The sequence below is a fragment of the Muntiacus reevesi genome, chromosome 2 (genome assembly GCF_963930625.1).
Source record: "Muntiacus reevesi chromosome 2, mMunRee1.1, whole genome shotgun sequence".
NCBI lineage: Eukaryota > Metazoa > Chordata > Mammalia > Artiodactyla > Cervidae > Muntiacus > Muntiacus reevesi.
The window spans coordinates 211,742,164-211,764,799 of NC_089250.1; the positions used below are offsets into that span (position 1 = coordinate 211,742,164).

A 22,636-nucleotide genomic window follows, 5' to 3' on the forward strand; every position below is an offset into this window, starting at 1 on the left:
CCCCCTCCTCCCCCCAACACACTTTCGATGTCCCCAGCACGCACAGACAAGGCCTGGGGTTCCCAGGTCTGGGGGTGTGGAAGGGGTTCCCCAGGAGCCAGTTTGGGGGCTTGGTGGGAGGGCTGCTTCCTGGGGTCCCGCTGACAGCCCCACGCCCTTCCCCGGCTGTCTCCCACTCAGGCCCATCCCACTCGAGCCTCCGCCGCTGCTTCCCCTGAGTGAGACAGAAACTCTCCCAGTTTCACAATCTCCCCTGGAAGGCCCCCCTCCCTTGCTGGCCCCCACCCCACTGCCAACCCAGCCCAGGGACAGGGCCAGCCCGCTGCTTCCAGCCACGGCCTTAGCCCTGACGGCTGCCACCCTGTGCGTCTGAATTCCAGATTTCTTCACCAACTACCGCCCCCCACAGACACCTACACCGTCAAACTTCCCAGAGCCCCACGGCTTCGGGCCCATGGTTGACCCCGTCCTCGGCAGTGGGATCCTGGGCTCAGAGGTGCCCCCTGCCTGCTCGGGCATGACCCACCTCTCAGGGCATAACCGCCTGCAGGTGAGCTCACCCACCCCGCCCCACCCTTCCCCGATCACCTGCCCACGCCCAGGAGATCCTCAGGGTACTTCCTGGGTATGCTTAGTCCATCGAGAGAGACCAGAGGGCACGGTTCAGCTGGGGAGGAAAGACCCTCGTGAAGCAGAGCTGACAAGATGGTTGAGGGAGGGAGGCTGAGGACAGAGGAGCATGGGGCTGGGATGCTTGTTGGAGGGCTTCCTGGAAGAGGGGGCAGTTCTGGGCTTTGTGAATGAGTCAGGTTTGGGCAGAAGAGACCGGGACAGGGTAAGCCGGATGTGAGGAGAAGTATGAACAGAAACATGGAGACCAAAGCTGAGCACTTGCCTTTAGGAAGATGTGACTCTTGTTATTTTGGCTTAGGAACTCCAGGGCCAGTTCCGATGCTGCCCCCCTGCCCCCGATGCTAGGCTAGCTGCCTTTTCCCTCCGTCATCAGACTTTTCTGGCACTGTCTTAGTTTGTTGTTTGAGAGGTCTGTCTACTGGACTAGATGATGAGCTCCTTGCTGGAAGGGCTCTGCTTCACTCACCACATCCTCACACTTGGCACATTGCATCTTCCCATCCTGAGCACCGATCAAACACATTCACAGCAGGAAAAAATGGTTGCCCAGTAATTGAACAAGTCAGTGGATGGATGAGTGTGTGAGTGGGTGGGTGTGTTGCAGAATAGATTGCTGGGTTGTAGATGGGGGTAGATGCTTGTATGGTTGGTGTATATATAGGTCGGTGAGTGGTTGGTTGGGTGGATGGGCTGGTGGATGGATTCATAAATTAATAAGTAGTTTGGTGGATCGGTAAAGGGCTTCTCTGGTGGTTAAGATGGTAAAGAATCCACCTGCAATGCAGGAGACCCAGGTTCAGTCCCTGGGTTGGGAAGATCCCCTGGAGCAGGGCATGGCAACCCACTCCAGTATTCTTGCCTGGAGAATCCCGTGGACAGAGGAGCCTGGCAGGTTTACCATCCAGGGGGTTGCAAAGAGTCGGACACGATTGAGTGACAACCACATGGTATGTGGTGGATCAATAAATGGGCTGGTGGATGGATATGTAGCTGGTGGATAGATGGATGGACTGTAGAAGGGTTGGTGGGTGAGTGAAGGAAGTATAGGTGGTTGGATGGATTGGTGAATGGGTTAGTACATGGTGGGCTGGTGGAAATATAGGTGGATGAGCTAGCTCATAGATGAGAAAATAGATGGATGGATGGATGGATGGAAGGATGGATGGATGGATGGATGGGTTGGTGATAGATTGATAATTTAGTGAATGAATAGCGGGTGGAAAGATTGATGCTCTTTCTCGTGCTTAAATTGTGTATAAATGCACCCCACTCTTTCCCCTCATTAGATTGTAATGTCCTCCATGTGTGTGTCTGAGGCCAAGGATTATTCAACTCCCCCAATGTCCAATCCAGGGCTCATCCAGGCAGGAGGCTGCCCGGGAGGCCCCCCAAAAGGCCAGCTCTCTCCCCCCTTCTTTGTCCCCCAAGCAGGCTCGGAGCAGCTGCCCTGGCTCCCTGGACTCCAGCACCTACCTGAACTCTGATTTCCTCCTTCCTGAAGACCCCAAGCCCAAGCTCCCACCCACTCCTGCACCCCCACCCCTCCTCCAGTACCCTAGCCCTGCCAAGGGACTGGGCCTGGAGCCCTGTCCCCCGCCCCCCTTCCCTCCCATGGCGCCGCCGCCTGCTCTGCTGCAAGAAGAGCCCCTCTTCTCGCCCAGGTTCTCTTTCCCTGCCGTCCCTCCTGCCCCGGGAGTGTCCCCGCTGTCTGCTCCCGCGGCCTTCCCACCCACCCCGCAGCCTGGCCCAGGCCCCGCCCCCTTCCCCGTAGACCTGCGACCCTCCAGCTATTCGGAGCCCCACTTTGGGCCTCACTTCCCGGTACCCCAAGGTACGCGACCCAGAGGCAAGCCCCCTGCCCCGTCCCCCAGAGGGCGGAAGCCCGGCACCCGCGCCGTGGCCCCTGCCACTGCCAGCGCCACTGCCGCTGCCGGGAGCAATAACCCCTGCCTCACGCAGCTGCTGACAGCCGGTGAGTCGGGCAGGCAAGGAAGATGGGGACCCAGTGCGGACGCGGGGAGCCTGCGGGATTAGAGGGTGAGGGGTGAAGGGCTGGCTCAGCCGGAGGTCCTGGGCCCTTAACCCTGAACCCGGAAGGGGTGCGGGCTATTGGGAAGGGAGGGGTGGGACCTTGGGAGACGATGGATGGGGCCCCCAGCATGCTGTCTGTGAACAGCCAAGCCTGAGCAAGCCCTGGAGCCACCGCTTGTGTCCGGCGCTCTCCTCCGGCCCCCAGGGTCACCGGTAAGACAGCGGGCACTGGGAGGTGGGGCTGCACCCCGGGCCTTCACCCCGACTCTCTGCCCTTCTCCACTGCAGCAGGACAGTCTCCCTGAGTTCCCCTGCACCTTCTTTCCCCCGACCCCGGCCCCCACACCACCCCGACTGCCTCCGGGTCCGGCTGCCCCGGCCCCTCCCAGGCCCCTGATTGTCCCCAAAGTGGAGCGGCTCTCGCCCCCAGCACCCAGCGGTAAAGAGGGGTTGGAGCTGGGGAGGGGCGGTTTGCGGGATGGAAGGAGTGGAAAGGGGATGTGGGGGATGACATCTGGGGCCAGGATGAGAGGGACGGGGCCATGGGACCCTCTCCCCTGCGTTGGTCTGTGAGTCCATCTGTCCTCGGCACAGGTGGTGAGCGGCGGCTGTCTGCAGAGCTGACCTCGCTGCCAGGCCCGGGGGCCCTGAGCATCCGTATCTCTCCCCCGCAACCCATGCTGAGCCGGGGCCGTCCAGACAGCAAGGTGGCACCCGTTGTCATCCTAAGGTCTGTTTGCTCTGCCCCAGGCCCTCCCATGCTCCCTCCCAGGCTCACTCCGGCTCTCTTGCCTCTCCCCCAACGGCCAGACAGAAAACCGGCGCATCACACACATCTCTGCGGAGCAGAAGAGGCGCTTCAACATCAAGCTGGGCTTTGACACGCTGCACGGGCTGGTGAGCACACTCAGCACCCAGCCCAACCTCAAGGTGAGTGCCCAGGCCCCCCGGCCGCATGTGGACCCCCACCCACCCACCCAAGGCCAAACCCCAAGGCCCTCCACACACCCGCTGGCCTCCGCCCCTGCCAATGCCTCACCCTGGGGCCCCAGTACCCAAGGCCACCCTGGTTGGTGCCGCCGTAGATGAGCAAGGCCACCACGCTGCAGAAGACGGCCGAGTACATCACCATGCTTCAGCAGGAGCGCGCGGCCAAGCAGGAGGAGGCCCAGCAGCTCCGGGACCAGATCGAGGAGCTCAATGCCGCTATCAAGTAGGTGGGGGCGGGGAGGGTGTGCAGGGCCAGCGGGGGGGCCTGCTGCCTGACTCCCCGCCCTCACCCACCCCATGCCCCCCAGCCTGTGCCAGCAGCAGCTGCCTGCTACCGGGGTGCCCATCACACACCAGCGGTTCGACCAAATGCGAGACATGTTCGATGACTATGTCCGGACCCGCACGCTGCACAACTGGAAGTTCTGGGTAGTATCCTCACTGGGCTAGCGGCCTGCTGTGTGCTGCAGCCAGATCAAGCTGTACCTGACACAGGCTCTGCTCCCCAGGCCAGGCAGGGTCTCGGAGCTGCTCCCGGAGGAAGGGGCTCCGATTCCACCCCCTCCTGCCAGGCCCCTGGCACCTTGGCCGGCAGCATTGCCCGGTGATGGGCTGGGAGTGGAGGGAAACTGAAGGGGAGTGGAAGGAACCTGGGTGAGAGGACCACAGCCCTGCCCTCAGAAGGTGCTAGGGGCAGCTGGGGAGAACCCAGTACTGGAGAGGGTAGCCACTGCCTTCTCCAGGGGATCTTCCCCACCCAGGGATTGAACCCAGGTCTCCTGTATGGCAGGCAGATTCTTTACCATCCGAACCACCAGGGAAGGCCCAAACTCTGAGTAAGATGACTGGGGTGGACCCTTGGGAAGACTTCAAATCTTTCATTCCCTTACCTGGTCGAGCCCTTGACTGAGCTAGAGCAGGAAGCCCAGGGGTGGGGGCTAGCCCAGGGAAGGCCATGGGTGAGCTGGCGGAGGGAGCTGAGAGCCAGAGAGCTGTGGGAGGACCTCGGTGGACGGAAGGGCAGCTACAGTAGGGGTCCTTGGGGTTCACGTCTGGATAGTGGCCGGGCATCTGGGCTCCATGTGAAGCGGGTGAGGGTACCAGCTGGAGGCCAGGCCTGCTCCTTGACTTGGCTCCAGTTCAGTATTCTCATTCGGCCCCTGTTCGAGTCCTTCAACGGGATGGTGTCTACAGCAAGCCTGCAGAGCCTCCGCCAGACCTCCCTGGCCTGGCTGGACCAGTACTGCTCCCTCCCTGCTCTCCGACCAAGTATGTGCCTGCCCAGCAGAGTGTCCAAGCCTCAGGGCAGGGGGTAGGGGGCCCACCCTGCTCAGACCCCAGTCCAGCCTGTCTTCAGTATAGCCTAGACTTTTGTCCATCGCCCACCACGCTCCGGGGTGGACCACTAGGACGTCTGCAGACAGAGCTCCTGGCAGGGGCTGGCTGACAGTCTTGCTAACTAGTTCCTCCCCTGATCCTTTTGTCTTTAGCATCCAAGTGTAGGATGACCCCTGACCCCGGAAAGTGTCTCTCCCCCTCATTCTCTCTCTTTTCCCAGCTGTTCTGAACTCCCTACGTCAGCTGAGTACATCCACCAGCATCCTCACGGATCCAGACTGTATACCCGAGCAAGCCACACGGGCAGTCACAGAGGGCGCCCTTGGCAAATCTTTATAGTGCTGGCCAGACCCTGCTGCTCACTCAGCTACCCTGGGGCTACTTTCCCTGGGCACGCCCCTCCTGCCCTGAGTCCTGGCTGTCAAGCAGGGTTCTTTCTTATCTCTCGAAAGACGGGAAGAACTGTGTTCCAGTCCCTGTTCTACCACAGCAAGTAATGCTGTGACCTGGGCGGGGTGGGAGGGGCGGCGGGGGTGGCTAAAGGGGGCTCATCCTCCAGTCTTTGGACCTCCATTTTTCAGTCTGCAACGTGGGGATGGGGAAGCTTTGAATGGAAAAGGATCCCAAGGCCTTAGCAGCTATGGTGCCAGGTTGCTAACCTGGCAACTCAGGGAGTTTGAAAGAGGGAAGGGGGCGATGCTTCCTTGTCACTCCCACCTGCTCCCCCCACAGGTGGGGCCCCAGCCTGTGTTTCTAAGCAGGGAAACAAAGGAAGTTCCTTCTCTGTGTTCCTCCGCTGGTAGGGGAAGAGGCCACAGGGTGGCGTCCCCGGATGAGGCCAGGAAGGTCTGATCCCAGGAGAGAGTGGGCAGGGGGGTGGCCAAACCAGGGCAGGTATCTGGGGGGGGGGGGTGTGTGTGTGTGTGTGTGTGTGTGTGTGTGTGTGTGTGTGTGTGTGTGTGTGTGTGTGTGTGTGTGTGTGTGTGTGTGTGTGTGTGTGTGTGTGTGTGTGTGTGTGTGTGTGTGTGTGTGTGTGTATTTTGTAAAGAATTCTTGATCAATAAAAACAGAAACTGTCAGGGACTGTCAGCGTGTCTCATTCTGGGATGGAGACAGAGTTGTTGTGGCCTTGTAGAGGGCCTCGCTGGCCACGAGGGGACCTTAGCTTGTCCTCTGAGCTGGAAGCCCCTCGAGGGCTTTGACTGAAGGGTGGGACAAGATCAGAGGGACCTTAACGGGATCCCTCTGGTGGAGAGTTGAGAATAGGCTGCAGAGAGTAAAGGGTGGAAGCAGGGAGACGCTTCTCAGGTGGCACTAGTGGTAAAGAACCCTCCTGCCAAGGCAGGAGGCTTGAGAAACTCGGGTTTGATCCCTGGGTCGGGAAGATCCCTTGGAGGAGGGCACGGCGACCCACTCCAGTATTCTTGCCAGGGAAATCCCATGGACAGAGGAGCCTAGCGGGCTACAGTCCATAGTGTGGCGAAGAGTCGGACACGACTGAGTGACTCAGCACACAGCCTGGAAATCCTCCCTCTGTGGCCCCGGGCAGGTTCAGAGAGGCTCAGCACCTTCCACACAGGAGGAGGGCAGGGCGGGGACCACAGGGTGGAAGCGACAGGGCCATCCATCGGAACCTTCCAGAAGGAGAAAGCTGCCTTGGGGGTCGTGACCACCGCACCATGTGAGATAATGCAAGCAGAGGGTGGGTGGCTGCCGGGTCTGGATATCTTAGCAGGAACCGATGCTGCAGATGGGGAGTTGGGGTAAATGGCCCCAATACTTCATCGATCCTTTCATTGATCCTTTTAGTTTTTTAAGCCACACCATGCACCTTGAGCGGTCTTTCAGTCCCCCGACCTGGGATTGAAACCACGCCCCCTGCAGTGAAAGCATGGAGTCCTAACCCCTGGACCACCAGGGAATTTCCTTTCATTGACCCATTTAACAAATATTTTGGTACTTGCCTAGTGGTCCAGTGGCTGAGACTGGATGCTCCCACTGCAGGGGGCCCGGGGTTTAATCCCTGGTTGGGAAGCTGGATCCCACATGCCAGAACTAAAAGATCCTGCATGCCACAACTAAGACCCAGTGCAGCCAAGTAAATTAAAAAAAAACAACAACAACAATTTCCTGAGGGCCCACTCTGGACCAGATGGTGGCCTTGGCTCTGAGGAGTATGTTCATAGCTGTACCGCTCTCCGCTGAGAACTATCATTCAAGCCTGAATCCTCGAATGTCCTCAGACCATCCAGAGATGTTTGCCGGCTAGAAACAGGAGGCAGTTTTCTGGGGGCTTTGACGTTTATGTAGAATAATAATAACAATAACAGGACTAGCTGCACCGTTAACTAGTGTTCATCACGTTCCAAGCATGATTCTAAGTGCTTTATGTATATTCACTCACTTAATTCTCATCTCACCTATCTCGGTAGGCCTGCGGTGAGGACCCAACGGTAAATATACATACTTACCATAGTGCCTGGCGTAAATCCGATGGAAGAGTTGTCATAATGATTACTATCTACTATGGTCCCCACTTTACAACCAAAAATTTGAGGTGTAGAGAAGTTAGCTAGCCCAAGTTCTCATGGTTCTCGAGCTGCCCACCCAGGCTGTCTTACTTTTAGCCACTTTTTACTGTGCAGGTAGAGCTTCCCTGCTAGCTCAGTTGGTAAAGAATCCACCTGCAATGCAGAGACCCCAGGTCGATTCCGGTGTCAGGAAGATGCCCTGGAGAAGGGAAAGGCTACCCACTCCAGTATTCTTGGGCTTCCCTGGTGGCACAGACCGTAAAGAATCCACCTGTAATGCGGGAGACCTGGGTTCGATCCCTGGGTTGGGAAGATCCCCTGGAGGAGGGCATGGCAGCCCATTCCAGTATTCTTGCCTGGAGAATCCCATGGACAGGGGAGCCTGGTGGGCTGTAGTCCATGGGTCACAAAGAGTCAGACACGACTGAGTGACTAAGCGCAGCACTGTCACAGCAGGTGACAGAGGTACCCAGCCGTTAGGTGTTACTTGCTGCTGCAGACAGAGGCTTATAGGCTCTCAGAAAGGTCAATACCTGGGAGTTTCTGCTCTGCTGCTTTCACTCACTCATCCTGACGGAAAGGTCCCCAGAGGACATCCCCTTGACCCTGTGTCCCCCTCTAGATGCCACCTTCCCTTAAGAGAGTCGTCTACACCTGCCTTTTCCCCCTCTTCCCCTCCCACTTGCCTCCAGCCCCTGCCTTTGGGCTCCTCCTCCCTCCCTACTTCTACCCCAGCCTCATCCCTGCCCTGACTCTGCTCTTTCCAAGGTCACTTGGCTCCCTCACTGCCAAATCCAACAACCATTTTGCAGTGCCCCCAGGGCCTTTGGACCTCTTTCTTTAAAAAAAAAATTTTTTTTTGTTTTAATTTATTTGGCTACGCGGGTCTTAGTTGCCACACATGGAATCTTTTTTTTTTTTTTTTTTGCTCTTGTTGCAGAGTGTCTTCCAATCACCAGATACTGAGCAAACTGGGAATGGAATGGGTACCTCTGCCAGGCTTGCTTTCCCTCCCGACTCCAAAGCTGGCAGAATACAAGCCATTCTCCAGATGCGATCCTGGGAGGTTCACACGTGGAATCTTTAGTTGCAGTATGTGAGATCTAGTTCCCTGACCAAGGATTGAAGCTGGGTACCCTGCATTGGCAGCGTAGACTTAACCCTTGGACCAGCAGGGAAGTCCCCTGGACCACCTCCTTGAATCACTCTTTTCCTGCAAATCCAGGCTCTCCTTTCTCCCCGCTGGCAGTGACTCCCAGGCCCTGCCATGGGAGCCTTTCCCCCCAGCCCCAACCCTGGTCCCTTCCTCAGCCCACTTCCCTTCTCACTCTATGGCAAGCTCCGGGCCCTGCCATTGCAGGGCTTCCTCTCCTGTATCTGCGCTGCTCTCACTCAGAGCCGCACTCTGACCTCCCCATCACTAAAGTACCACAGCTCCGTTAACCCAGACGGAGCCAAAACAGAGCCCAGTGTTCCCGAGACTGCAGCTCACAGGCTCCCCCTCTAACCTGGACCTGCCCATGCTCCCCAAGCCCAGGAAGGGCACCGCCATCCAGACACTTGTGCCCTCGGAAAACAGTCGTCTTCAGCTCTTCCCCACTCCCCACTGCCCTCTGGTGTGTTACCAAGGCCTGGCCAGTTTGCTGCAGGAAAATGGGGCACAGGGAGATGGTCATGTGCCAGGCTTGGGTGAGCCTCTGGGTCAGACCACCACGTGAGTGTCCTTGGCTTTGCACGGGGAAAGAATTCAACAGCGAAAGTAGGTTTATTGAGAGAGGTACACATTCCATCTGGAGTAGAAAATGGCAACCCACTCCAGTATTCTTCCCTGAAAACTCCCATGGACAGAGAAGCCTGGTGGGCTACAGCCCACCGGATAGAGCTGGACACGACTCAGCGGCTGAGCACGCACTCGTGCGCACATTCCCTAGACAGGATGCAGTGGGATGCATGAGCCACCATGAGCCACCATGAGCCAGCATGAGCCTGGTCTGTCTCAGAAGGTGAGAGCAGCCTCAGGGCAGGGGTCAAGTGGGAAAATGAGAGCTCCCCGAAATCTGGGGGGGTTAGTTGTTATGGGCTGGGTAATTCCACAGGCTAACAAGTGGGAGCATTATTACAACTGTTTCGGGGGAAGTGGTGGAGATTTCCAGAAATTGGACTACCCGCCCACTTCGTGGCTTGGGTGAGTCTGTCATGTAGCATATGCGAACCTATCTCAATGAGCGAGCTGTATTGTGAGGCTCCGGGTCCACTGGAAGTTAGTTAAATCTTCTGCCATCTTGAGTCTAGTTGGTTCTAACCAGTTTTTCTTGTATCCTCAGTGGCTGTGCCATCTTTTTAATGGCTGTGCCCTGCCCCCTTCCCTCTTGTCTCTAGTCGATCTTGTAAGTATCCATCGCCATGGCCACAGCCCTGGTGACAAACATCACTTTTACACGTAGACCCCTGCATTAGCCTCTGGTATCCCTTGCAGTTAGAACTCCAACTTAAATGTACATGTGAATAAGCTGGGCCTTTTCAAAATCTTCTTGAACAGGTCTAGTCCAGGCCCATTATATCAGAATACCTGGCTGTGCGGGAAGGAGACATAAGCATTTCTTTTTTAAAGTGATTCCAATATGTATTCAAGGTTAAGAACCACTGTAATGGAAACTGTGAGCAGCAAATAACCAACGTCTGGGGTTCAAGTTAATTTAAATCATTGGTTCTTACACATCAGTGGGCATCAGAATCACCTAACAAGCTCATTAAAATACAAATTGCTGGGACTTGCCTTGTGGTTCAGTGGTGAAGACTCCACAGTCCCAATGTAGGGGGTCTTTTCTGGGTTTGATTCCTGGTCGGGGAACTAGATCCCACATGCCACAGAAAAGAAGATCCCATATATGGTGACTAAGATTCAGCACAGCTAAATAAATAAATAAAAATAAGTATTAAAAAAGTAAACAGCTTGCAGGGCCCCCATCTCTGAAGTGTCTGAGTCAGCAGACGGGGGTGGGGGTGGGGTGGGGGGGGTGAAGTCTAACAATCTGCATTTCTAATGATGCTGGTCCAGGGCCCACACATTGAGAACCACTACTTAAATGATGAGGAAATGTATAATTTTACCGGACAGAGAGGCCTGGGGTAGGGAGCGAGGCACCAAGCAAGGCCAGGTGGATCTTCAGTTGCAAAATGAAGCTGGGCTTCCATTGTTCTCTGGCTCTTGCTCACCTCTGATGAGACCAGGTTTCTAGCAGATGTTAATTTAAAATCATTGGTTAATGACTGACCCTGTTACCCCTCCAGTCATACCTTTGCTCATGCCTTACTTTCCCTCCTAGAATTCCCTTTTATCCTGTTTCACCTGTTCTAAATGCCCACCCTTGAAGGTGCAGCTGAATTTCACTGCCCTTCTGAACCCATCAGCTGATCTTCCTCCCTGATCTGCCCAGTTTTCCCCCATTCTGCTTTGTGTCACCAGTTGTCCTTCTCAGGAATGGTTTTGGATTCCAGCTGGGCTGTAGGACACTTTGGGGTAAAAACAAGGCCGTTACCACAGCCCTGTGGCAAGTTCAGATGAATAAGGATCTCGGCGTGTAGCAGACCCTAGTAGGACTCTGGGTTTGAATCCTGGCTTCCTTGTTAACGTAGGGTAAGTTACTTGACCAGAGCCTAGGGTTTTTTGGGGGGGTCTGGTTAAAGTTATTTCATAGCATCATCTGTCTTAAAGGATCAACTGAGTTCATGATGTCAAAGAATCCTGTATTCTCAACTGAACCAGAGCCCTATTCCTGCTTCTCCTTGTCCCCCACATCAATAGATTAGTGTCACAGACCTGCATGTGTCCCCAGGTTCACTTTTCATCTGTGTCACCTATGGAAAATCACTTAGTGAGCATCTCCTAGAGCATCAGTCCCCTAATCTGTGGGATGGGAATGTGAGAAGATTCGAAGAAATCCAAGCTCCTGGATCAACAAATGGCATCGGCAAAATGCTTGGTGAATGAAATTCTTAAAAGTACCACGTTGTCTCTAGGTGGTGGAGAAAGTGGTTCAGGACTGGGCCTTCGGTTCTAAACAGCAAATTAAGGAGGAAAGGCCCCAGAATGCTCTGGACACCCTGCTTCTGGCCCTCCCCACCCCACTGCCCACAGCTGAGTCAATGCCAGTCTCCCCTTCTCCCCTCACTAAGGACAAAAGGGAAGGAAGTGAGGCCACTTCATTTGCTCTCTGAGTGGATCTGTTTCCTCACCCGAGGTTGTGGGTGAGTCTGTCTGTCCTCTAGTCTCTGCAGCAGCCTCTGTGCTCCGAGGGTCCTTCTAGAGCCAGAGGGCCCACACTGCCAGGAGAGGCTCCCTGGTGGCCAGGAAAACGTTTGAATCTGGCAGTGCTCGCTCTGGTACTTCCACTTGTTCTGGGTTGTGGGAGTGGGAGGCCCATGGAGCACCTTTGTTTCTGGGAACATTCCGTCTACAGTAAGTGGGTCTGGTCTATCATTAGTCTTTCAGAGTACCTCTTTTTTTTTGGTGACTAAATTCTGCCAACTTCCTGGTTTTTGATATTGCACTATAGTTATGTTGCCATTGGGGAAACCTGGGGGAAGAGTCCATGGACTTTCCTGTTCTTTTTTTTTTTTTCCAACTCCTTTTCAAACTATAATTCAAAATTTAAAGTGTGTTGTTAAAAATATTTTCAGGGACTTCCCTGGTGGTCCAGTGGCTAAGATTCCACACTCCTAATGAAGGGGGCCTGGGTTCGATCCCTGGTCAGGGAACTAGATCCCACATGGTGCAATTAAAGATCCTCCATGCTGCAAATAAGACATGGAACAGCCAAATTAAAAAAAAAAAGTCTTTTCAGCTTCCTTCCTACCATCAGGCCACCCCCAAGTCCGGGCTCTTATCACCTCCATCTTGAACTCTTGCAACCACCTCTTGGCTTTCCTTCTATCTTTGTTTGGTCTTGACACACACTAGTCCATCCATAGAATCTCCAAGATACCAATTTTGATCTCACCTTGAAATGACTAGCAGAGGCTACTGTTTGCTGGGCTGAACTAGCACTCAAGGCCCTCAAACACTTTTGCAATCTTCTTGTTTAGTTGCCGAGTTGTGTCCGACTCTTTTGCGACCCCACAGACTGTAGCCCGCCAGACTCCTCTGTCCATGGGATTTCCCAGGGCAAGAATACTGAAGTGGATTGCCATTTCCTTCTCCAGGGGATCTTACCGACCAAGGGATGAAACCTGCATCTGCTGCATTGGCAGGCAAATTCTTTACCACTGAGCCACCTGAGAAGCTTCCAATTTTACCTGCTACTTTTTTTTCCTTGCCTGCACTGCCTGGTTTGCCAGATCTTAGTTAGGACCAGGGATCCAACCCATGACCCCTGCGATGGAAATGTGAAGTCTTAACCCCTGGCCTGCCAGGGAATTCCCTTACCGGCTTTTTATTTTACTTGTACCCTGCCTCCACAAAGCATCCTCCTGCTCAAGTCTTTGCTGAGGCTGTCCCACCCCCTAATTCCAGAACTACCCTTTCCCTTCTCCATTAACAGTAAAAATCCACCTGAATTTCCCAATACTAAGACGTTCCCACCTGTTGAATGGGAGTAATAATCGGACCCTTTCCTCCTTGAAAGGATCCAGTGTGATGACGGATGGAATAATGCCGTTACTAACGATTATCAGTAAAGTGGTCAAGGGAAGGCCTGAGCCTGGACTACTTGGACTACATTTCTTGCCCCGCAACGCTTCCGCGATCACACAGCCTAAATGGCCAGGCCCCGCCCTTCCGGGGGCACAACGATCATGGCCCCGCCCCTGGAGACTCACCGACTACCAGGCCACGCCCCTCGGAACTTGACAGCAACCAGGCCACGCCCCTCGGGACGTACCAACGGCCGGGTCCCGCCCCGCGTGCGTGCGCGTGCGTGCGCGTCCCCGCGGAGACGTGCAGGCGCCCGCCAGGCCAGAGGCTGAGGTGGCAGTGGCCCTGCCGACATGGAGCTCCCGCAGATGCCGGAGCTGATGGGCCTGTCGCTGTTGCTAGGGCTGCTGGCCCTCGTGGCGACGGCGGCGGTAGCGCGGGGGTGGCTGCGCGCGGAGGAGGAGACGAACGGCCGGTCCGCCGGTGAGTGTGGCGGGGACGGTTAGGGGCGACCCGCGAGACCTCGCTCCCCGGCCTTCTCGGGGGTCCGACCCACCGTTCCGGCCTGTGGGCTGTCAGTGACCCGCTCTCCCCGCCTCATTTTCTCCTCTATGACACGAGTTTCGCTTCCCGAGAGTAGGGGCCGCCTTGCCCGGCCCGTCGCGTCCCTTTGGGACGATCTGTTAGAACCTGGGTCCCGCGCGGCTGTGCGCTTTCTCCGTGGCCGAAACCAAGCCGCCTTCCCTCGGAGCACAGCTGAGAGGCCGCTCGGAAATTCTCCCGCGCGCTCCTTGTTAGTTATTTTATGAAAACGGGGAGGAAGGGACAGAGACATCCATTATGAACGCTGTTTGGTCTACCGACAAACAGCATTTATTGAATACTTTATCTCCTGTAGGCTTTGGGGTCTTTGGGGAGTCCAATGTCGGGTAAAGAACATCTGAAAATATAAGTGAAGTGTCGTGGGTTTCATAGATCAGCATTAGAATACTAGTACTAGTACTCCCACGGGTGGGAGTGGTCAGCCCCGCTTTTGTCGGTGGCGGGCGGGGATCAAGTAAAGAACCCTGAAGGTGGGGTCTTCAAGGATCTGTGTAATGGTTTGCCAGGACGGCCAAGAGAAGAATACTCCTGGCAATAGCAACGTGCACGAAGCCGAGGAGTCCTCAAACAGCGTTTGGTTTGACTGTGATGTGAGAGGAGAGGAGTGGGCTTGTTAGACAAGGCTGAAGAGGCAAGCAGAGGGCAGATTTGCTTTTGTAACAGTAGCCTCCGGAGTTTTCTTCCTGTAAGAATTGAGCATCTGTAGCGATCTGACACATGCCCGCTTTGCATCAGTCCTGATTCTCAATTAAATTATCTATTTTATACAAAAATGACTGGCACCCTTTTCAGCACAGGGAACATGCTCAACACATGTTGACTACCTCTCATTGCCGGGTTCTCTCTGGGATTCCCTCTGAGCCTTTTTTAGTGCTTGTTTTGGGTACTATGCTTAACATTTTGTATATATTATCTCACCCAGTTCTCAACTTTTCTTTTAGAAAAGCCAAGGCCCAGAGCAATTAAGTAACTTAACCTGAGACCAGCGTCAGCAGCTTCTGTAGTGCACATTGTGCCTCACTTAGAGAGGTCTGGTTAAGAATCTGCTCTCCACTGGCCTTTCTGTGAACCCACTGAGCCCGCCTGCCCAGAGAGGGCGCCTTCTCTAATGTGCAGTGAGGTGCTCTGTAGTTATGTTACAGACACTAATAGCAGGCAGCCTCCCCAGGATCACTCAGTGATAGAGACATAGTCCACACCCAGGTCTGATTCCAAAGCTTCTTTTTTTTTCCCCTGTATCCCTCTCTCTTCTCGAGGACAGGGTCATCTCTTGTGCCTCTCCACTCAATGCCCGGCCAGTCATCGTTGGTCACTGAGTGCTCACTGAGCCAGTAAATGGATGGTTGACCTGGCCCTTCCTTATAGGCCAAAAAGCAAATGGATGCCCACCTGACAAGTCCTTGAAATCCAAGAAGCAGAAACTGCAACAGCGGATTCGCAAGGAGAAGCCTCAGCAACACAACTTCACCCACCGCCTTCTGGCTGCAGCATTGAAGGTACACGGGTACCCAGGCACCGCACGTATATATAAAGACTCATGGCCCTGCAGACTTCTCCTTTGTAGGATTCTGTGCATGTTACAGACTCCTCTGCCTCTGACCCAGATCAGGGGGGACGCCCTGTCCCATCTCTTCTCCTGACATCCCATCAGCAGCTTGCTGTTGATCTAAGCAACAGGGCCCCTGAGTCACGGTTGCACGGGTTTCCGCATTTGCCCAGGGTGTTCCCGTTCATACTTGCTGCTGCCCTTGCCCTAGAGCCACAGTGGGAACATAACTTGCATGGACTTCAGCAGCAATGGCAAGTACCTGGCTACCTGTGCAGATGACCGCACCGTCCGCATCTGGAGCACAAAGGACTTCCTGCAGCGGGAGCACCGCAGCATGAGAGCCAACGTGGAGCTGGACCATGCCATCCTGGTGCGCTTCAGTCCTGACTGCAGGTGGGACAGGATGGAGCCCCAGGTGTGCTGCAGAAGCCCTGACCCAGGCCTCGGTCCTTCCCATGCCCGGTTTGGGATAGTGAGGGGGCGACCCAGGGTCTTCCTTGTGGTGGCAGAAGGGAACATCCAGACAGCTTGAACACTGAGGCCCCCTGGAGGGTTATGCAGCTACCTAACAAGGAGGTAGAGTGGGGAAAATCTGTTCCTATTTGGGAAGTACCAAAGCCAGCTGATTTCCAGATTAGTCTTGGAAGCTCATGGTTTTCTAAACCCTAGAGAGAAGCTAAAGGAGCCAGAACTATGAGAATCCTAGCCTTCTAAGGAGTTTCACGAGATTCTGAATTAAGGGTTGTGAGGCTGGACTCTAGGTCCTGAAAGGAGATCTTGATTTTCCTTAAAGCCTATCTATCATAGGACCTCACACAGACAGGTCTCCGTGTCTGAAGGAGTGAGAAACTTGTATACTCTCTGTTTGTAGAGCGTTCATCGTCTGGCTGGCCAATGGAGACACCCTCCGTATCTTCAAGATGATGAAACGAGACGATGGGGGCTATGCTTTCACAGCCACCCCAGAGGACTTCCCTAAAAAGCACAAGGCACCCATTGTCAACATTGGCATCGCTGACACAGGTGAGAGGCATTCAGGGGATGGAGCTTGCCCCAGGCAAGAGGGAATGGACTGTTATATTCACTGAAGGAGTGAATGCAGCCTGAGAGGTATGCTCAGCTCTGGTGTGACCAAAGGGACCTTGTCTGGACTTCCCTGGAGTCCTGGGAGCCACAGCAAGTCCCCAGGAGAGGCAGATAATCACCATAGTCTTCAGTCATATCCTTATCTGTGGCGACCCTTGGTGCGGGAGGGGAACATGATATGAAGGGCAGCAGAGGCCTTCATAAGTCAGTTGATCAGGTCATTTTCCTCAGCTCATGTTACGCCCCCTCACCCCCAGGGAAGTTCATCATGACTGCTTCCAGTGACACGACCATCCTCATTTGGAATCTGAAAGGCCAGGTGCTGTCCACCATCAACACCAACCACATGAACAATACATATGCTGCTATATCCCCTTGTAGCAGGTAAGGAAGAGGGGACTCTGGCATCGGATGTGGGCTGAGGTTGGAGCTGCGGGCTAGGGTGGAGAGAGAGTAGAGAGCCAACTTCGAGTAGCAGAAGGAGCAAGCATGTGAAATCAGGACACCTAGATTCAAGTCCTTAGCTTCTGCTTCCTCATTTAAAGCATATAAAGGGTTGGGGCGGGGGTCCTATGTATCTTATAGCTGTGAGGATGAACTGAGGTCATGTATAAAAGCACTTTTAAAAGACAGTGTTATTTAGATACATGATTATGAACCCTCTCAGGAAAGGGGTTTAGTGGATCTGCAGGAAAAACTGCCCTTAAAATTAAGTTTTAAAGGAACCTGGGTTGTCTGGCAGGTTTGTAGCCTCATGTGGCTTCACCCCAGATGTAAAAGTTTGGGAAGTCTGCTTTGGGAAGAAAGGGGACTTCCAGGATGTTGTGCGAGCATTTGAACTGAAGGGCCACTCTGCAGCCGTGCACTTCTTCGCTTTCTCCAATGACTCCCGGAGGTGAGCGAATCCTCTCTGATTTCTTACCAGTTTCTTACCAAGACTCCCAGCCCCTCTTGTCAACCAGGGGCCTCCAGCCATTCTCTGCCGCAGCTGTGCGGTGGGTGGGTTTTCCGGCCCGCAGCGGGAAGTAGACATAGCAGTGGAATTGGCTTCCCAGCTAGCGTCTCCAAGTGCTGTCCCAGCGCCCTCCCGTCCAGGGTGTGTGAGGCTAGAGCCCTGACTTTCCCTGCTGCAGGATGGCCTCTGTCTCCAAGGACGGCACGTGGAAACTGTGGGACACAGACGTGGAATACAAGAAGCAGCAGGACCCCTACTTGCTGAGGACAGGCCGCTTTGAAGAAGCGAGCACCGTGCCGTGCCGCCTGGCGCTCTCCCCTGATGCCCAGGTCTTGGCCTTGGCCAGTGGCAGCAGTATTCATCTCTACAACACCCGGCGGGGTGAGAAGGAGGAGTGCTTCGAGCAGGTCCACGGGGAGTGTGTCAGTGACTTGTCCTTCGACATCACTGGCCGGCTTCTGGCCTCCTGTGGGGACCGGGCAGTGCGACTCTTCCACAACACGCCTGGCTACCGGGCAGTGGTGGAGGAAATGCAGGCCCTCCTGAAGCGAGCCTCCAACGAAAGCACCCGCCAGAGGCTTCAACAGCAGCTGACGCAGGCCCAGGAGGCCCTGAAGAACCTGGGGGCCTTGAAGAAATGACTCTGGGAGGAGGGACGGTAGGAAGGATCTGACCTGCTGCCTCCACTGCTGCCCTTTCCCTGGTATCCCCAGCTGGAAGCCTTTTGAAAGGAGGGTCCTGATTTTCCTACAGGCAGCTTCTCTCTCCTTTTCCCCATTGAAACTGTTCCGGCCTACTCAGATCTCTCTCCTTGATGGTGGTGACTCCTGGCCTACTTGACGACCTCCCAGGCTAATGACCAAGGTGCTTTTCTTTTTCCTGGCCCCAAGGGTGGAGTCTTGTCTTCACCAAGCACTGAGGAGAGTGGTAATTAGAAGAGAGAGAGCACATGGTCTTTGACCTTGGGGCAACACACCCTGCTATCCAAAGGAGCTTGTAATTATGGAGGCAAAACCCGGGGAAGAGCTGAGTGCTAACCAGCAGTCTTGCAGGGGTGGGAGACTGAGATTCCTTCCTATTCCAGAACTGGGGAGCGGCTCAGGGAAAGGCTCATCTTAACCCAGGCAAAGCGCCTAACTTCATCCAGAAGTAATTAGGGGATTTCATTCTGTGCCTCAGTTTTCTTATTTGTCAAATGGAGAATAATTATCTTTTCACCTCCTTCCTAGATTTGGAAGAAAAGTGGAAAAGAGTCATAAACTCTTATCTATTGTCCAATATCATTTATTAACTACTGAGTAAACCTGGGACTCAAATAGGGCAGTTTGAATCTTTTGGGAAAGCTAAGTTTCTTGGATTTGATTGATTGTACATTTCATATCTGCTTCTGCTTTAAGTTGGGTGGAGGAATCACAGAATCCCAAGATAGGGCTTTTTTCTTCCAAGAGGTTATATCCTGTTTGAGGAGAACTTCTTTTCAGTTCATCCAACATTTGAGTGCCTATTCTGTGCCCAGCATAGCATGGACACTGGAGATGAATATGAATAAGACATGATTTCTGCCATCGAAGATGGCTGGTGGAAGAGAGGTACACATGTCTGTGAAGTGCTTTTTGTTAGTTTACTCACAGTTGGAGAAGGCTGTTGTAAAAGTCAAGGCAAGAGAGAGGACTGAATCAGGTCAGAGGCAATGGCGTTGAAGGGATAGATTGAATAGATTGGGTATTTAGAAGTTCACATTTTTGGACTTTGAGGACTGCTTAGATGGGAGAGGTAAGGGAAATGAGGAATCTAGGAAGACTTGAGCCTCAGCAAAATTTGTCCAAAATAAATTCTTCCCTCTCCCTAAAACTTGGACCTCCCCTAATCACCCCCAACTCATATAAACATGTGAACAAATCACAGCCTTGGAGTTATCCTCAGTTACTCCCTTTTCTTCACTCCCTCTGCCCTACTACACGACTACCATCCACTCCAGCAGAAAATGCTTTGGGTTCCATGGCAGTAAATCCTGAATCTGTTACTTCTCTCCATCTCTTCTGATACCATCCTAGTCCTAGCCACTGTCACCTAAAGGGCCACGATAATGTAGCTTCCTCATTGGCCTTCCTGCTTCCTGGCTTGCCTCGTTAAGTCACTCTCGTACATAGCAGGGTGATCTCTGAAAAATATAAAGCAGATCACATCATTCCCAAGTTAAAACCCTCCCAAGACTCCCCATCACACTCGGAATAAAATCCAAAATTCTCACCGGAGCGTACAAGGTCCTGTGTAATCCGGGTTCTTCCTCTTTCTGTGACCTTGTTATCACTCTCCCAGCCGTGCCATGCCTCCAACCAGGCCAAGTTATTTCCAGCTTCAGAGGGGACTTGTGCCTCTGTTCTTCCCTCTGCTTAGAAGCATTTTTCCCTTCTCTTGGCAGGCTTGCCATACTTCTCATAATTCAGTTCTCAGTTTCAGTTACACTTTAGAGACCCTCCCTGACCACTCAGTCTGAAGTAGCCCTTTCCACCAGTCATATCACATCCATCACATTAGCTCATTTTACTTTAGTTTGCATTACTTAATGCTATCTGAAATTATCTTGTTTGGATATTTGTTGGCTTCAGGGGTGTCAGGTGGGTAATAGAAGTAGGTGAATTGGGCCACAGTTGTCTGGGTGAAAGTCAGTAGGAAAAGGTAGGAACTGAAGTCACCTCTAGAGGGCCTGGGTCAGGGGCAGGGGTGGCTGTGACTTAATATTCAGGAATCCAGCAGAAGTTGCCCATTTCAGAGAAGCCAGAAGTTGGCAATTTATTATAAAAAGGAAAACGTAAGCACTGTAGGAACCAAACAACGCTAATGGCAGGGTGCAGCCCAGCAGTCTCTCATTGGCAGCCTGGGGACTGTTCATGAAGCCACTGGAATGTGACAGGAGTCCTTGTCTGATTTGCTGTGTATCCCACACACAGTACCTGGAGTAAGTGCTCAATAAATGTTGAACTCGAACCAGGGTAGCTGACAGAAATCTCAGTGCCCTCTGTGTGCTGTGGTTTGATGTTCCGAATAGACTTAGGGCTGATAACGCTGTGCACCTGGGTCCTGGTGACGCTGTGCTCTCTGATTGTCAGAGAAAGGAGACTAAAACTCTTCGCACTTCTGCTTGGCTCTGGCTTTACTCTCATCGCTTATCCAGGAGGGGCAGTGATCACAGAATGTTGAGTTACTGAAGTCAGAAATCTTTGGTTCCAGTTTCGGCTGGGCACTTATTGAACAGACACATCACTTCACTTCTCTGAGTTTGTTTCCTCATCTGTAAAATGGGAATAAATCCGGCCCTGCATGCCTTGCCAGGGTTATGAATTTCTAATAAAATGAATGAAAACACTAGAAGAGTCATTACAGACATGTCCCGGGGACAGAAAACAGCTCCTCTCACTAAAGATGAGACTGCTTCCCTTGTCAGCCTGGCAAAAGTTACCTGGATATTCATGTAGCCCAGAGGCCACTATGTTTTTTTGATAAAAAATCCTTGTGTGTGAAGGCAGTGTTAATACTTTAATATTACTATTTCAATTTCTGTGGGTTTGAAAGTTTTCAGAATAACAATTTGGGGAAATTAAAAAATGGTGTATAGATTATTTTTATCGGTCATTAAAAATAAAAAATACTTAAAGCACAAAAGTGCACATCTGAAGGTCTGTTGATAGTCTTCATCAATTTCAATAAAGGTAATAAGACTTATCTTTAAAAGATGTTCTATAATTAGAGATTATAGCAGGTAAGTAGGAAACACCTACTGTTGTGATGAATTATCACAGTGATGATATGTGATATCATAGTCCCAACAGTGCCCCAAATTGGCCACGTGTCTAGAAATTTAATAACTTGGGATTCATGTTCTCTACAAAATTCCAGAAATATGAGTCTTCCAGGTGAGCATGACTTGATTTCAGCACACAGCTCTTGAGACTGAGGCCCACTGATGACATAGGTTGGCACTGCAGAATCAGCCACAGAAACTGAAAGCATGATTCATAAACACAAACCTAGGAACGCCTTGTGAGACTGTGACTGTATGAAGCTTTATTTCTTCAAGCTTCCAATTCTGATCCCAGAGTTCAGGGCAGTAGCAAAATGAGTGTGATCTCCAGTTGCTTTCTATTCAGTAGACATACCCAGTCTAAGTGTATTTGCATTTTCTTGTTCACGTTGATAGTGGCTCATATTGAGTGCTAAGCCTTCAATCCCTACCATCTCACTATTGTTTCTGCCTCAGGAAACAACCCTATCTTAGTGTTTATCTGGTGAACTACCACCTCCCCAAATCTTTATCTGTACAATTTTTAGAGGGTAAGCCTTGACCCTCCATGAAAGGTGAAAGTGTTAGTCACTCAGTCATGTCCAACTCTTTGCAACCCCATGGACTGCAGCACACCTGGCTCCTCTGCCCATGGAATTCTCCAGGCAAGAATGGTAGGCATATAACCAATCAGCAAACTCCTGGACTTTGCTGGACTTTAGAAAAAACTGAAAATATGTTTAGTTTTCTGCTAGAATTGCTTAATAAGTAGAACGTAAAGTTGTTAACTGTGTAGTCCTGCCCCAGAATGAAGCCAACACAGGAAAGCAGCCAAAGAGACCTCAGGCTGAGGATGCTTCTTGTTTCAGCTGCTGGATCCAGACACCTGAGGTTGCCACCACTGGACAACCAAGTTACTAAGAGCCAAGAAAGTCCTGTGTATGACTGTCAATTTGAATTGGGATACTCTTGCAACTGAGAGAGCCTTGACATCAATATTATTAGGGAGTCTAATTGCCCAACACACATAACCTATAAAAGGCTTGCCCAGACCTTTGAGTTTAGGCCTATCTAGGAACTCACAATAAATACATTCACACAATAAAATACATTCCTTTAACCAACATGTGTAAAGCCAGAGACAAGAATACAGATGGAGACCCACATGCTGTGCAAGTCTTACTATCTGTTATAAATTAAGGTGTGCTTCAATATGTGCTGTTCTCCTCCCTTGATACAGCGTCCTGGAAGGCCATGTTCAAATTTAGAATTCTCACTCAGGTCTGTGCCACAGTGTGTTGTCAAAGGTGACCATCCCATGATCAAGGCCGCTCTCCTTTTCCCACCGGGTTCTTTTCCACACTGCAAGGGACACCCCAGCCCACACCTCTTATGCCGTCATATCCCTGTGAGACAAACACCCGCCCCTTGGCCACCAACCACTCAGGCCTCAGGCTGTGTGCCAGGGCAGTGCCACCTCTGTGAAGATGAACCCAAGGGAGAGGCT

General features: G+C 52.7%; 2 protein-coding genes and 1 non-coding gene across 9 annotated transcripts in view; 2 read left to right on the forward strand and 1 right to left on the reverse strand.

Annotated features, from left to right (window-relative positions):
• MLXIPL (MLX interacting protein like) overlaps positions 1 to 5,925 on the forward strand; it is a 55,668-nt gene extending 49,743 nt beyond the window's left edge. Inside the window, exons 10-19 of one of the 6 annotated variants that reach the window (XM_065924827.1) lie at positions 381 to 550; positions 2,062 to 2,605; positions 2,810 to 2,877; positions 2,953 to 3,103; positions 3,259 to 3,371; positions 3,475 to 3,594; positions 3,750 to 3,877; positions 3,963 to 4,086; positions 4,794 to 4,923; positions 5,213 to 5,925. In XM_065924827.1, the coding sequence (XP_065780899.1) occupies positions 381 to 550; positions 2,062 to 2,605; positions 2,810 to 2,877; positions 2,953 to 3,103; positions 3,259 to 3,371; positions 3,475 to 3,594; positions 3,750 to 3,877; positions 3,963 to 4,086; positions 4,794 to 4,923; positions 5,213 to 5,331 (1,667 nt within the window). In that variant the 3' untranslated portion in view covers positions 5,332 to 5,925. Of the gene's footprint in view, positions 1 to 380; positions 551 to 2,061; positions 2,606 to 2,809; positions 3,104 to 3,258; positions 3,395 to 3,474; positions 3,595 to 3,749; positions 3,878 to 3,962; positions 4,087 to 4,793; positions 4,924 to 5,212 lie in introns of those variants that run through there. The other 5 variants (XM_065924829.1, XM_065924828.1, XM_065924825.1 and 2 more) reach the window with 5 other exon arrangements.
• A 2,527-nt stretch (positions 5,926 to 8,452) lies between these two features.
• LOC136162267 (small nucleolar RNA SNORA7) lies at positions 8,453 to 8,592 on the reverse strand. The gene has a single exon (XR_010662074.1). It is a non-coding gene; the product is annotated as a small nucleolar RNA SNORA7 (small nucleolar RNA).
• Positions 8,593 to 13,464: 4,872 nt separating this feature from the next.
• TBL2 (transducin beta like 2) lies at positions 13,465 to 20,870 on the forward strand. 2 transcript variants are annotated; one of them, XM_065924832.1, is made up of 7 exons: positions 13,465 to 13,638; positions 15,124 to 15,254; positions 15,516 to 15,700; positions 16,179 to 16,330; positions 16,651 to 16,777; positions 17,136 to 17,288; positions 17,527 to 20,870. In XM_065924832.1, exons 1-7 carry the CDS (start codon positions 13,509 to 13,511, stop codon positions 17,987 to 17,989), a joined length of 1,341 nt encoding a protein of 446 aa, XP_065780904.1. In that variant the 5' UTR covers positions 13,465 to 13,508; the 3' UTR covers positions 17,990 to 20,870. The 2 variants fall into 2 exon arrangements, with proteins under 2 accessions (XP_065780904.1, XP_065780905.1); XM_065924833.1 differs by lacking the exons at positions 13,465 to 13,638; positions 15,124 to 15,254 and having other exon boundaries at positions 15,548 to 15,677.
• Positions 20,871 to 22,636: the final 1,766 nt, after the last annotated feature.